Source organism: Myotis davidii, unplaced genomic scaffold (assembly GCF_000327345.1).
Source record: "Myotis davidii unplaced genomic scaffold, ASM32734v1 scaffold552, whole genome shotgun sequence".
Taxonomy (NCBI): domain Eukaryota; kingdom Metazoa; phylum Chordata; class Mammalia; order Chiroptera; family Vespertilionidae; genus Myotis; species Myotis davidii.
The window spans coordinates 161,155-174,390 of record NW_006283439.1 but is presented as its reverse complement, the minus strand read 5'-3'; the positions used below and the strand labels follow the sequence as shown (position 1 = coordinate 174,390).

Genomic DNA, 13,236 nt, shown 5'->3' with positions numbered 1-13,236 from the left:
AATGCCGTTTTTTTTGTTGTTGGGGATCAGATGTATACGTGGAAACTTCAATCAATTTTCCCATTAATTTTTATAAAGAGTGCAAGGGAGGGGGAGAAACAGAGAGTAACATTGATGTGAGAGAAACTCATCAATTGTTTGCCTCCTGCACATGCCCTGACCAGGGCCCAGGCTGGGGAGGAACCTGCAACCGAGGTACATGCCCTTGACCGGAATCTAACCCAGGACCCTTCGGTCCACAGGCCGACGCTCTATTCACTGAGCCAAGCCGGTTAGGGCTAAAGTTGTCGTTCTTCCATGACAGCTTGAAGGGTGAGAGCGTGCATAGCAAAACACTGATCTTCATATTCTTTGGATGTGCTGCGTTAGCGCCACAAGCTTGGGCAGTTTTGAGTGGGATGAAAGTTGTCCTTTGCTCTGCAATAACTTTAATGTTAGCATTGAAATAAGCCTGTGTTTTTCATAAAAATGTCTGATTGGTAGCCGAAACCGGTTTGGCTCAGTGGATAGAGCGTCGGCCTGTGGACTGAAAGGTCCCAGGTTCGATTCCGGTCAGGGGCATGTACCTGGGTTGCGGGCACTTCCCCAGTGGGGGATGTGCATGAGGCAGCTGATCGATGTTTCTCTCTCATCGATGTTTCTAACTCTCTGTCTCTCTCCCTTCCTCTCTGTAAAAAAATCAATAAAATATATTTTTTTAAAAAAATGTCTGATTGGTATATTAAAACCAGAATTAGTGGTTTTGCACATTGCCATGTGACTGTTGATGTAGTAAAAGTTTAGCCTACACAAGCACACGTGCCCGCTCTGTGTGTGTAAAGGTGCCCATGCTGTTTTCTGACTCCATGCAGTGTCCCCTCCCTATTAAGTGGTGAACTTGGGAGATCTGAAGCGATGCCTGTTCTCTGTTCTGCCCCAGTACTGAGTGTGCCTGTCCCTCGGCACCCAGTACTAGGGGTGGGGGTGGGGGTGGACGATGGGTAGGTGGTGGATGGGTGGGTGTGTGGATGAGAACAGTTTTCTGTCTTTGGCTCCTCCCACTTGTACTGAAGGTCCTCTCCCCTCCCCCATATCGGTGGCCCCTTCCCACCCATTCCCCAGGAGTCAGCGCTGCTGTCGCTGTTGAAGGGGTATTTTTGGTGACTGCAGAATCAGCACAGCCCAGGTGCTACTTGTGAGCTCATTGTGGCTTTGATGTCGCCCCTCAGGGCTCAGGCGTCTGTTCCTCTTCGGTCCTGCACGGCATGGTTTTCAAGAAGGAAGTGGAAGGGGACGTGACCTCTGTCAAGGATGCGAAGATAGCTGTGTACTCGTGTCCTTTCGACGGCATGATAACCGAGACCAAGGTACCAGCACCGGGAGACCTGGGGCTGCCCGCTCAGGCAGCTACTACAGGATTCTCTGTTCTGGGGGCGGTTTGCTCTTAACCAGTGAATACTGTGTAATCATTGGAAACTCAGGTCATGTCTGGTTTTTAAAGCCGGGTTTATATTTGAATATCTAATTCCAATACTGAATATTGAGTTTGAGTCTTTACGCCGTGGTGTGGTGTCTTTGGTGATAAAGGTGGCCCTTGACCGCAAGGAGTGACACACTCAGCAGTTGAGTGCCCACGGGGATCCCCGTACTGCGTGCTGTTCATTCGTGTTTTAAAAGGTGATGTTGGACTTCGGTAGCATCCTAAGAAAAACAGGCTGATGTAATTAAAGTTGATACGTTTGTGTTTTTCTAAATACATTTTACGTCAAGTTTGAAGTTTATGGGTCACTGGTGGCTTCACCCCGAGATTGTTGAAATCGAGTTGTTGATGGGTTCAGAAGTGTGACAGGTTTAGGTGGGGCATGGTCAGTCCACATTCTTATAAAAATGTCTGCTCGGTACAGAAAAGCCTATCGTTGTCGTTTGGCATGTGGCAGATGATTGTTGTAGCGGAAGAACCACAGTGTTACCAGGACCCTTGCCCAACCAAACATCTAACGTCAGGTGTTTCCAGCCTTTCCGCCACGGCGCCTGTCAGGGAGCAGGTGTCCGTTTTGGAACGGGGGAGGCAGGGAACAAGCTGGGTGTCTATTGTAAAGGTTTCGTATTCTGCTTCGTAATACACTCACATGTATTTTCATGTTTTTCCCAAATGTTTGTCTTCAGTAGAATGCTATCTTAGGACTTTGAACATCAAAGCCATGAGATGGTTTTAAAGAGAGTTCCTGCTTGTGTTGCTAGGGAACAGTGCTGATCAAGACTGCTGAGGAGCTGATGAATTTCAGTAAGGGAGAAGAAAACCTTATGGACGCACAAGTCAAAGCTATCGCTGACACCGGTGCGAACGTCATCGTCACCGGCGGCAAGGTGGCGGACATGGCTCTCCATTACGCAAACAAGTACAACGTCATGCTGGTGAGGTGAGGCTGCTTCCTTCTGCTCACCTCTGTTACAGGGCTTGTCGACGGTGAGGCACGATCAAATTCAGCACACCTGTCGGCTGTTTAAAAAAGGGAAGCGTAAGGTGTTCGATCAAAGAGCAAAAGAACTAACTTAATCCTTTGTGGTCGTATGTCTGCTCTCAGCCACCACAGCAAGGAACCGTATGAATCTTAACTCTATTCATTCATGTATCAGTTCATAATTTCTCTGAAAGCTCTTAAGTGTCTAAGCGACCTTGTCACGAAGCAAAACATTGCCCCGACAAATCTGATAACGTTTGTAGTGATTCTACTAGTAATGACATAGTTCCAAAAAAGACTAAATCTTGTTTATCCTTCATAATCTTGCATGTTATGTATCACTCCTCTTTCAATGGAAATTAATTCGACCAGTACTACACCCATGTCCACATTTAATACGACCGCAAAGGGTTAATCTTGGGGTGTCATTTGAAGAGAGGGAGGGAAGGCGTTCCAGGCAGAGGCTTGGCACAGTCACCAGAGTGTGGGGTCAGGACATGAGGCACTGGATAGGTCCTCTACTATCCCCCCTCTTCTCGTACTTGATCTAATGAGCAGGTAAATCCCTGCTCTCTTCCCTGCATATGTGGCTGCCACAGGAAAGCAGACGTTTTCTACGTACCCTCATGTTTTACAACTGACCCCTCAATGTCAATGGGGACTTGAAGCTCCCTGTTCTAGAATAATGCGTGACCCGCGCCGCCCCCACCCCCACCCCCCAACCTGGGCCCACCGTGCAATCCGAACCTTTTCTGAGCTTGAACCTTCAAAAATGTGTGGCGTGGGGACCAGTGTATAGTTTCCTGCTTAATCTCTGCATTTTTTTCTAGCTGTTGGAATCAAAGCTGCTTATATTAAGGTCTTTGTTTTTTGGGTTTTGTTTTTAAGGCTGAACTCAAAGTGGGACCTCCGGCGGCTGTGTAAGACTGTTGGTGCTACAGCTCTGCCTAGGCTGGTATGCATTTTGGACACATTAGCAAACGGCCACGCCTATTGGTTATTGTTGTTACAACGGTCGCTTTCTTCCAGACTCCTCCTGTGGCTGAAGAAATGGGACATTGTGACAGTGTTTCCCTCTCAGAAGTGGGGGACACCCAGGTGGTGGTCTTCAAGCACGGTAGGTGGGGCGGGCGCAGGTGCCTGCAGCACGGGAGCTCCTGCTCTTCACTCCTCCCCAAATGTCTGCACTTGACCCACAGAAAAGGAGGACGGGGCCATCTCCACCATCGTGCTCCGAGGCTCCACTGACAACCTGATGGACGACGTGGAGAGGGCGGTCGATGACGCTGTGAACACTTTCAAAGTTCTCACCAGGGTCAGTACCGAGGCGTCGGGAGGCGGCGCTCACTGCAGGGCTCAGGCGCAGTGCACAGACTCCTGAGCGTGGGGAGGCCTTCCCGGGGCAGCTGATGGGGAGCAGAGCCCTCTTCTGCCTGAGATCGTGAGCTGTTCTCGAAGGGATGGTTGTGGTGGTTCCTTCCCAGGCACGGCTCTTAGTGCTCGGTCTGCAGGTGTGACCGGCTCCCATTCATGCTTTCTCCCTCGTCATGTACCCGACGCCCAGAGCTCTACATCTGGGTAACAGTTGTGCTTAGAGAGTGAGGAACAGGTCCTGACCCGCAGGCCCTGGGTGGAGCACGGGAACCGAGTACAGAAAACAAAACTGCTCATTGACATTTTTCTACATGTTACAGGATAAACGTCTTGTGCCTGGAGGTGGAGCAACAGAAATCGAGTTAGCCAAGCAGATCACGTCCTACGGAGAGGTATAGCTTTCTCGGGTGCAGTGGCTTTCCTCCTGCGATCGGAACAAATACATTAACAAGCTTGTTTCTGCTGCAGACGTGTCCTGGGCTGGAACAGTACGCCATCAAGAAGTTTGCAGAGGCGTTTGAAGCTGTTCCCCGGGCACTGTCGGAAAACTCGGGGGTTAAAGCCAACGAAGTCATCTCCAAGCTCTACGCAGTGCATCAGGAAGGAAACAAAAATGTCGGATTAGACATTGAGGTATTTGGGAAAAACTCTGAACCTGATTTTGTGAATGCAAAACCTGCAAGTAGAAATACTTGTGTAAAAGGAACGGGGATGAGAATGGAGTGTCTTGCTTCATTAGTAACCTTCTATAGGGCATGTGGTGGGGGGAGGGGCACTTTTGTCCTGTAAACCTTTCCACATAAAGAACCTGAAGGGAGAACTGCTCTGCCCACAGGCGGAAGTCCCTGCCGTGAAGGACATGCTGGAGGCTGGCGTCCTGGACACATACCTGGGGAAGTACTGGGCCATCAAACTGGCCACCAACGCCGCCGTCACGGTGCTCAGAGTGGACCAGGTGAGGGGGCCCTGATCTGTAGAAAAACTAATCCTCGTGGGGCTCAGTAGTGTGTTTTCATGGAACTAGGCCGAGCACAGTTCTCCTTCTGCTTACAGGAGTGGCCTTCATCTTCGCCTGACAGGTGTAGGAGGGCCAGCAACGGTGTCTCTGTTCTTTATTTTTTACCCTCAAATGTGTTGTTGTTTTTATTGATTTTAGAGGAAGGGAGAGAGCAATAGAAACATCAACGATGAGAGAAAATCGGCTGCCTCCTGCATGCCCTCTACTGGGGATTGAGCCCCCAATCTGAGCATGTGCCCTGCTCGGAAACCGAACTGTGACCTCCTGGTTCATAGATCGATAATCAACCACTGAGCCTTGCCGGGCGGGCCAGTGTCTTTAAACCGATCTAGCCCTTTGTAAAATAGCCCGGAGAGGAAGTTCAGGGCGACGTTGGTGAGGAATGAGGCAGGACAGAGGGCAGACACTGCAGGTCACCAGCTTACAGGAAATTCATGAGACGGTAGGAACTGGGTGCTTAACTTTCCTATGTGACAAATTATGTGTAGGGGTGGGACTAAAAGATTTTAAAGATATTAAAAATCATAGTATTTCTCCGCTTTTAAAAAAATTTGTGGTAATGACTACTGGGTTCAGAGACAAACCTGAATTCATAATTTTTCAAGGTGTTTGCTAGTAAACTTAATGAAATATATTTTTCTACAAAATTCTAGAAGTGATTCTAAGCAATGAAGTATACGTACTTAATAGAACCTTGTAATTTGTGGGAGCACAGTATCAATCCAGTAAGTGAAAGTTATGCCAAATTAATCTTGTGAGAAGCAAGTGGGGTGGAAACTAGACACCTGAACACAGGGACCAGTTGGTGATGTTGACAGGAATACAGATGGCAGCTCAGAGCAAGAGAGCACTTTGCCCATCACGAGATGAGTAGAATGCAGCTGGGCTTTGTGTGGTAGATTTATTAGTTGGGCGTTGCTACATTGATGTATTGGGTAGTTTTCATTGAAAATACGTATTTTCCAGATTTTAAATAAACATAGTGGAAGCCTAAGGAAATGCTTGTTCTAAAAGTTAGCATGTGGCCAAGAATGAAAACTATCAAAAGTAGAAGGGGACAGGAGATGGGAGCAGATACTCTAACAGAGGCAGTTCCTTAACTCAGACCCTTTGTGAATGTCAGCTCTCCTGGCGAGACAGTAGCTGCAGTCGCCGAGTGCCTCGGTCACAACGGTGCTTTTGGGTCTTGGGTTTAAACGGGAGCCTGGGCTTCGTGAGTTCATTGTTGTCTGCCTGGTCTGCACTTGGGAAAACAGGTGCCGACCACCCTCTGACCACATTCACCAATGTGTGTTGCTGCCATGAATTTGTACCTAATTTTGCGAAGCGTATATTGTGGGACGGGACTTGGAAATCAGTTGTAAGTGTTGCATAATGTAGAAGGGATGGATTGACCTTTGTCACATAACAGTCCACAAATCAGCATCACCTAAAACTTGTAAAAATTCAAATTTTGGGGCCCAACCCAGACTCACTGAATCAGAAACTCTGGAAGGAGGCCCAGCAGTGTATTTTAAAGAAGCCGTGCAGGTGGCTATGAGGCCCCGAAAGTTTGAGAGCTGGTCTCGGTACTGTTTAAGAAATCAAGCTACACTTAGATTCTGAAATGATAATGCCTTTAGTTCAATCTGAACTTACCTTCAGTTTGTAAAGTGGTATTCCAGGAATTTAAGGCTCATATTTCTTATGGAAGCTTCTGAAAAGAGGTGGGAACCAAGCAGGTGAGGGGGTGGTATTGTGCTTTAAACAGAAGCCAAACCCAGAAACATTTCCTAATACACGTTTGGGAAGCAACACTGTTTCTAGTTTTGAGATTCAGAAAGTATGAGTTGGAGAGTTCTATTCTGAGGAAACCCAACTAATTTAATTTTAGACTCTCCCAAATGTATTTCAGCCCTAAACTGTCACCTCCCTTCTCCCTTTTTTCCAAACAAATCCTCCTAGATAATAAAAGGGTAATATGCGAATGACCGAACAGCAGAAGGACCGGTCACTATGATGTGCACTGACCACCAGGGGGCAAATGCTCAATGCAGGAGCTGCCCCCTGGTGGTCAGTGCACTCTAACAGGGGGAGCCCCTCTCGGCCACAAGCTGGGCTGAGGGCTGGTGAGCGCAGTGGCCCACCTCTGTGGCAGCACTAAGGATGTCTGACTGCAGCTTAGGCCCGCTCCCCATCAGTCTGACATCCCCCGAGGGCTCCCAGTGTCAAGGCCTCTGGATGACTGTACTTGGGGAATGCTGGGCTAGCACACGTAGGTGAAGCAGAGGCTTCTGGGGTGCTTTTAACTTACCAGGGAACTGGATAGGTGAACTTGGGTTCATGCCACGCACTTCCTGCCGCCGGAGTGGTTCTCAGGTGCACGACTAGAAATTTTCAGTGTTGAACTTACTAGATTTTAATGGCAAAACTGGCAGGTGGACCTAAAGTTCCTAAACCTCAAGGAAATTGTGATGAAGACGCTTGGCAAGACAGCACTTGTGTATAAATAGCAATCGGGTGCCATGTTGATTGGTTCGCGCCGGTGGTGCGTGGCAGTCTCTCTCGGCTCCGTGGGTGTTGACCTGCAGGTCTTGGAGGGAACGAGTGCCCCTTCCTAATGGGTGTGGGTTTTGTTGCTGTTACTGTTGAGGAAAGCAGGGAACTCGGCTGAGCGCTGAATTCCATGTGCACTGTAAAACCCGTGGCTTACGTCTAGATGATTGCTTAATCTTCAGTCAGGCCAATAAAAACGTGGTCTTTTTTCCTCTTAAAGGTTGAGTTTGTAAGTATATTCTTGTTTTGTGTTGCAGATCATCATGGCAAAACCAGCCGGTGGGCCCAAGCCTCCCACTGGGAAGAAAGACTGGGATGACGACCAAAACGACTGAGTGGGTTAATTTTTGCTGTAGTAGTAGTTGTAGTGAACTAGGAATTGCCTGGTGTTTTTCTTAAGTTAAGAAGTATTGTGTTTCTGTCCTTGGCTGGACAATGCAGTAAAGGTGTTGTTACTATCAAACCCTCGTTTCTGTTGACCACTGTCCCTGGATCTAAGATGACTCGACATGGTTCATGAAACTGGCTGTGGGAGTGATTAGGGGCCTCTTTCCAGCGTGTGCCTGGCCTGCTGCCTGTTGGTGCATGAGTTGCATTGAACATGGCTGTGCTCGTGTACTCAGACATGGTCTGCGCTGCTCTCGCGGGGCTTGGCCTTGTGAAGGGGTGTGTGTGACAGACCAGTTTTTATCACAACTCTGGAAACCCTAAGACTCACAGTAACTTGTTTCATTAGCAGCAAAGTGCAAAGATGCTAAGAGAGCTGAGCATGCCCCTCCTGACCCGTACAAGTTAACCAAGTTTGCTTTCATAAGATCAGTAAAAGCTAACTGATTTTTATGGGACGTGTCACATATGTGTTGGAAAACTTTCAAATTTTATGTTTTTGGTATTCTGAAGGACTTTTAGAAGCACTATGGCTGACAGGGTCCCAGCTAAGCTTTACACATGTTAAAAAGTGACACCTTTTCAGTAACTTCATAGTCCAGGGTTCCTGTCATCAAAGAAATTCCTAGAGAAACTCCCAGGACTGTTGACAGGCTTGGTAAAGGGAATGGACTGGGCGGACATTTGGCAGGCTCCCTCGACACGCTGGCGTTGAAGGGAGCTGGTGCCTGGGGCCAGTTAATTGCAGTTACCCTGCACGCAGCTGTGCCCACCGTAGCATCAGTGTTGAAGACATGCTTCTGCCTGTCACCACTGTCAATACCAAATAACTATGTTCATAAAGTTAACACATGTAGTGAAGTTTTCTTAGCCAGTCACATGGTACTTGGTGGGGGTAAGTCAACACAATTCACCATCTTGTGAGTAATAAAACAAGTGTTGGGGTAAGTCAGTTTATTGATGTGCTGTAACCACCACAGACACGTTAACCAGAGGACTTGATTCAGAGTCCATCCAGAACCTGGGAGCAGGCGGGAACACCATGACGACAGATGACAGGACAAAACCGTGGTCAATCTGCAGGTGTTTCCTTCAATATTTCAGCACGTGATTTCTCCTGGTGACGTAATTTACCGTGAACATGATTTAGTTAGTCTTCACTTGTTTATTTTTATCACAGCTGTTATAAAAACTTAGAGTATTCTCTCATAAAACAGGAGGTATGCTTGTGAGTTCAGGACTTTCGCTGTAGGCACAGCTTGCACGTGGCTGTCGCTGACGTGAAACCACTGCCCTTTGGTTGATTCCATTTCAAAATCTGCCGAGGAGACGGAAAGTTAAGTGTAAATGGAATGGTTCCCGTTCTTCACTTTTGGGTTTGCCATGTGTATGCCAAGTTACCAGAACTGAACGGGCTCACCTTGGGGGACATCCCCGCGGAGAACAAGGTCAGAGAGACGACTGTTTGCCGTTCTCGCCTTGGCGTAGGCAGTGTAGTGCCCGGACCTCATGGTGCCGCTGTGCTCCACGACTCCGTACAGGGAGTACAGCACCCTGGTGCTTTCTTCAGCCACGTTCTGTAGAACCGGACAGGACCCAAATGTTAGTTCTCGTCACATTTACACAGGAAATGTGGGCAAGACAGTTGTGCTCCAGAGGTCGCCCGTGAGGTTGTATCTGACTTTCTCCGCCCACTGAGCCAAGCCCACGCTTCCTACAAAGAGGCCACCCCATGGCGTCGTTTCCTGCCCGAGTTCCTTCGGGAGAGCTGGGATCAAATAATCCCAAAGGCCTCAACCACTCACCCTTGGTCCTGCTAAAAACTACCAGTCACATTTCAAAACATCCAACCCCCACCCCTGGGTTCAGTGAGGGGCTGGGCCTCAGACCCGCCCGTTACAGGCTGGATGGACGTGGACAGGCGTCTCCAGCTGGGGCCGCTGCCAACCAGCACCCGCCCTCCAGTGGTGCTGTGTACACCCCGCTCTCATTGGTGCCCCTGTTCACTGAGCTCAATGCTGCTTCACCCCAAATCCAGCCGCCCTCAGGGACTGTCTGTCAGACCCTTAGCACTGTCCCCGCCGTTCTTGTTCAGCTTCGTCGCTCGGAGCGTTCAGGATTCTGACTGAAAGTCTAATCTGGTGCACAGCTCTGCCAGCCTCACTTCACCTGGACTCTGCAACCTAACAGGAACCTCCAGTCCCATTTCTTCCTGCCTCTCGGTCTCATTCCCAGATAAAATCTGTATCTTCAAGACTCACAGTGTAGCAACAGCAGCACTGGGACCACCTGAGAGCTGAGAAATGCAGATGCTCAGACCCCGCCGGCCTAGTGATTCCCTGGTGGTTCCAATGCCCATTCGCGTTCGAGAACAGACCATGAGCATCACAACCTCCCACTTGCACCAGCATGGCCACCGCAACCAGTTTATCACAAACCCACCCACATCGCTGCTATTGCTGGGAAACAATTCCTCCCTCATCAGGTCCTCAGTGTGACTGCACAACCCTGTCACTTGTCCTCGGCTGTCCTTCACAGAAACTGGCCTCACCTCCCCCTGCAGGAAACTGAGGCACAGCCTCACCTACACTGCACAGGGCCTGTCGCCCTGTAATGCCATGTCCTCATCCTCAGGGTCTTCCCTACATCAAGGACCTTCACCTTTTGTACCTTCCACTTCTAGATTTTCCTCTTGACCAAACCTACCAAGTCTCCCAGACTTAAAATGTTCGAGGATCTGCCGTTTTTCCTTTTCACAAAGCCTCCTGACGGGTCTACCTGCTTTATCCCCAGAATCTCCTGTCGTGATCTCTCTACTGTTTATACTCCTTTCCAGTCTTGTTCTCTGAAACTCTGACGTCAAGGACACGTGGCCCTTCCCTTGAAGCCTGAACAAAGGGTACTGGCATTTTAGGCAAAAGCTGGATTCCTGATGCCCTGTATTCAAAGCTACCAGCAAAAGTGGCAGTGGCCCACGAACATACTAATTGTAATTCACTACCTGCCATCTCTGAAATCTGCTTCAAGGCCAAGTTTAGATTGGGAAGAGGAATTCCTATCATTCCAAGTTTCGTGGATGAAGTAAAACTTTGGATGTACTTAGACTGGCGTATTTAAACTGGACACAGACCTTCCACCTGGAGATCATTGACAGCCAGAGCTCTGCGTTTACCTCCCAGCTTTAACCACCATCTAGCACTGATGGCCAGATCCTTGCCTCTGCCCTGGGCCTCAAACAAGTTCATCCAAGTCCTTCCCAAAAATGCCTGAAACTCTCTGTGCCCCAAACAGAAGCCTTTATCAACTTTCTCCACCCACCCTTCGTGGGTTTCCCACATCAACATATGGCATTCCCTCTGCCCACACACGCAGTCATTCAGCCAGGCCCCGGAATCTACGCTCAAGCCCTCTTTCTGGGTCACCCTCAGCATTTATGGAAAGAACCCTGTCTTATATTGCAGGCCAACTGACCACAAGTCTGGTTCATTTTCCTCCTGCCCTAGTTTAAGCCCAGCATCCACAGACTGAACTCAACAGCCTCCCAACTCGTTCCTCTGCCTCTAGTCGTTTCCTCCTCAAAGCCCAGCCTCCAGGCTTCAGCAAGAACCCATGGAATACACAGATCTTCAATGACCCCCTTCTGTGGCTCCACACTGCTCGCCTAATAAAGCCAGGTTCCTAGCTCAGCTCCCCACACTCCCCAGACCTTGTCCTGTGAGCTCCAGAACTGCTTGCACCCCCCACGCCACCTCACATGGCCACTCCACTCGCCACACCAGTCCTACTCTAGTGCTGGCTGAGACGCGTCCACTCAACAAAACCTCCCTGGAACCACCCTGCTCTGTGTGCACCAATCTTACCACTGAGCCTCATTAGACAGACTGCCTGTTAGTATGTCTGCTCACCTTTAGTTTTGTGCTCTCAGTTCCCCAGACAATGTCTGCCACAATAATGGGAGTTCAAAAAATGCTGAACTGAAATAACGCGAACGTTCAAAACCATTCATCACAGATCTTGAAAGTCTGAAGGCACAGAAGCCAAAGGTCCACTCCACTCAGAAATGCTCAGCCTCACACTTGGTGAGCTGCTGCTCTATTGGGGGAAGGAAGATGATTTCCATTTGAAGGATTTTCCCAAGAAGAACACTTTACCTACCTTACATTTAGCAGTACAAAAAGGAGCCAAATCTAAGATCTCCGGAAATTTTATGTGTTTGTTAATTTTGCGTAGGTTAAAACCAGCCTGAAAAAAAGGAACAGATTTAGGTTCTTGTCCCGCACAAGGTGTACATGGTAAGGAAACTGCAGCCCCCCGCCCCTCCCCCCCGCCCTACTTCAGTGTCTCTCACTGACTGAGCTGATCCGTGTGGCTACGTGCTCCTGTGAGGAAACTCAGCGTTTCCGCTTCGGCAACGAGGAAAGCCATGTCAGACCTGAGGTTCTGATGCTTAAAACTGAGCAGAATACTCTTCTGAGAAGCACTCAGCCTCCACTGCGGCCAGCTCAGTGGGGCATGTAACTGGTAAACTGGTCTTTTTTAACCTCAAACTAAGGTTAGAGCACAATGCTAACATTACTAAAAAGAGCAACGTGAATTCTAGCAAAACAGGAAGAATTGTGCCTAAATCCCTCCTCCTCCTCGACTTGCACCTTAATCAAAACTTTTGTCTTGCCCTAACCTGTTTAGCTCAGTGGATAGAGTGTCAGCCTGCGGAGTGGAAGGTCCCAGGTTCGATTCCGGTCAAAGGCATGTACCTTGGTTGCAGGCACATCCCCAGTAGGAGATGTGCAGGAGGCAGCTGATCAATGTTTCTCTCTCATCGATGTTTCTAACTCTCTATCCCTCTCCTTTCCTCTCTGTGAAAAATCAATAAAATATATTAAAAAAAAAAACCTTTGTCTTACAAACACATATTTACTTTCCTATGTCTTTGACGTTAGAATTAGTAAGTTTCAGGTAACAAATGGGTACCTGCTGAAATCTCTTCAAGTGAAGGGTGAGAACAGGAGGAGCGAGAGATATCAACATCTGCTTTTTGGCATTGGTGTAAACATGTTTCTTTTCACCTAAAAAAAGAAAAAAATACAGCAATATGAACATTGTAGAACTCGAAGGCATTCAGTCTGTGATGAAAAAGCCAGAACTGTACACTTTCTGGAAAGGACCAGGTAAATATTTTAGGCTTTATGGACTAAGACCAATCAAGGATTTTGTAGGTATTTACACATCAGATTAAAAACTTCCACAAATTTTTACTGATGGAACTCAAAATGTAATAAAGTACGATCAAGTCTACTGAAGAAAATAATGTAATTACTTTTGGAGAGAGAACATTTAATTAACTGGGGCTCAGAGTTAGTGTTTTCTACCATAAAATAAACTTTCAAATGTTTATGTATGAAAAGCATTTCCCCAGAGACCATACAAAAACGGGCGCAGGCCACACTGGACGAGTTTGACAACATCTGCTCTAAACAGAAT

At 48.2% G+C, this 13,236-nt stretch overlaps 2 protein-coding genes across 7 annotated transcripts in view; one reads left to right on the top strand and one right to left on the bottom strand.

Moving 5' to 3' along the window:
• CCT8 (chaperonin containing TCP1 subunit 8) overlaps positions 1-7,831 on the top strand; it is a 16,524-nt gene extending 8,693 nt beyond the window's left edge. The window contains exons 9-17 of the mRNA XM_015564231.1: positions 1,209-1,346; positions 2,221-2,399; positions 3,330-3,396; positions 3,471-3,558; positions 3,641-3,756; positions 4,136-4,207; positions 4,284-4,448; positions 4,651-4,770; positions 7,626-7,831. Of these exons, the coding sequence (XP_015419717.1) occupies positions 1,209-1,346; positions 2,221-2,399; positions 3,330-3,396; positions 3,471-3,558; positions 3,641-3,756; positions 4,136-4,207; positions 4,284-4,448; positions 4,651-4,770; positions 7,626-7,703 (1,023 nt within the window). The 3' untranslated portion in view covers positions 7,704-7,831. The remainder of the gene's footprint in view (positions 1-1,208; positions 1,347-2,220; positions 2,400-3,329; positions 3,397-3,470; positions 3,559-3,640; positions 3,757-4,135; positions 4,208-4,283; positions 4,449-4,650; positions 4,771-7,625) is intronic.
• Positions 7,832-8,679: 848 nt separating this feature from the next.
• USP16 (ubiquitin specific peptidase 16) overlaps positions 8,680-13,236 on the bottom strand; it is a 25,020-nt gene continuing 20,463 nt past the window's right edge. For 4 of the 6 annotated variants that reach the window (XM_006753655.2, XM_006753657.2, XM_015564225.1 and 1 more), the window contains 4 exons: positions 12,727-12,821; positions 11,911-11,997; positions 9,176-9,332; positions 8,680-9,073 (listed from right to left, as the gene is read on the bottom strand). In XM_006753655.2, coding sequence (XP_006753718.1) covers positions 8,949-9,073; positions 9,176-9,332; positions 11,911-11,997; positions 12,727-12,821 — 464 coding nt within the window. In that variant the 3' untranslated portion in view covers positions 8,680-8,948. The remainder of the gene's footprint in view (positions 9,074-9,175; positions 9,333-11,910; positions 11,998-12,726; positions 12,822-13,236) is intronic. The other 2 variants (XR_435155.2, XM_015564230.1) reach the window with 2 other exon arrangements.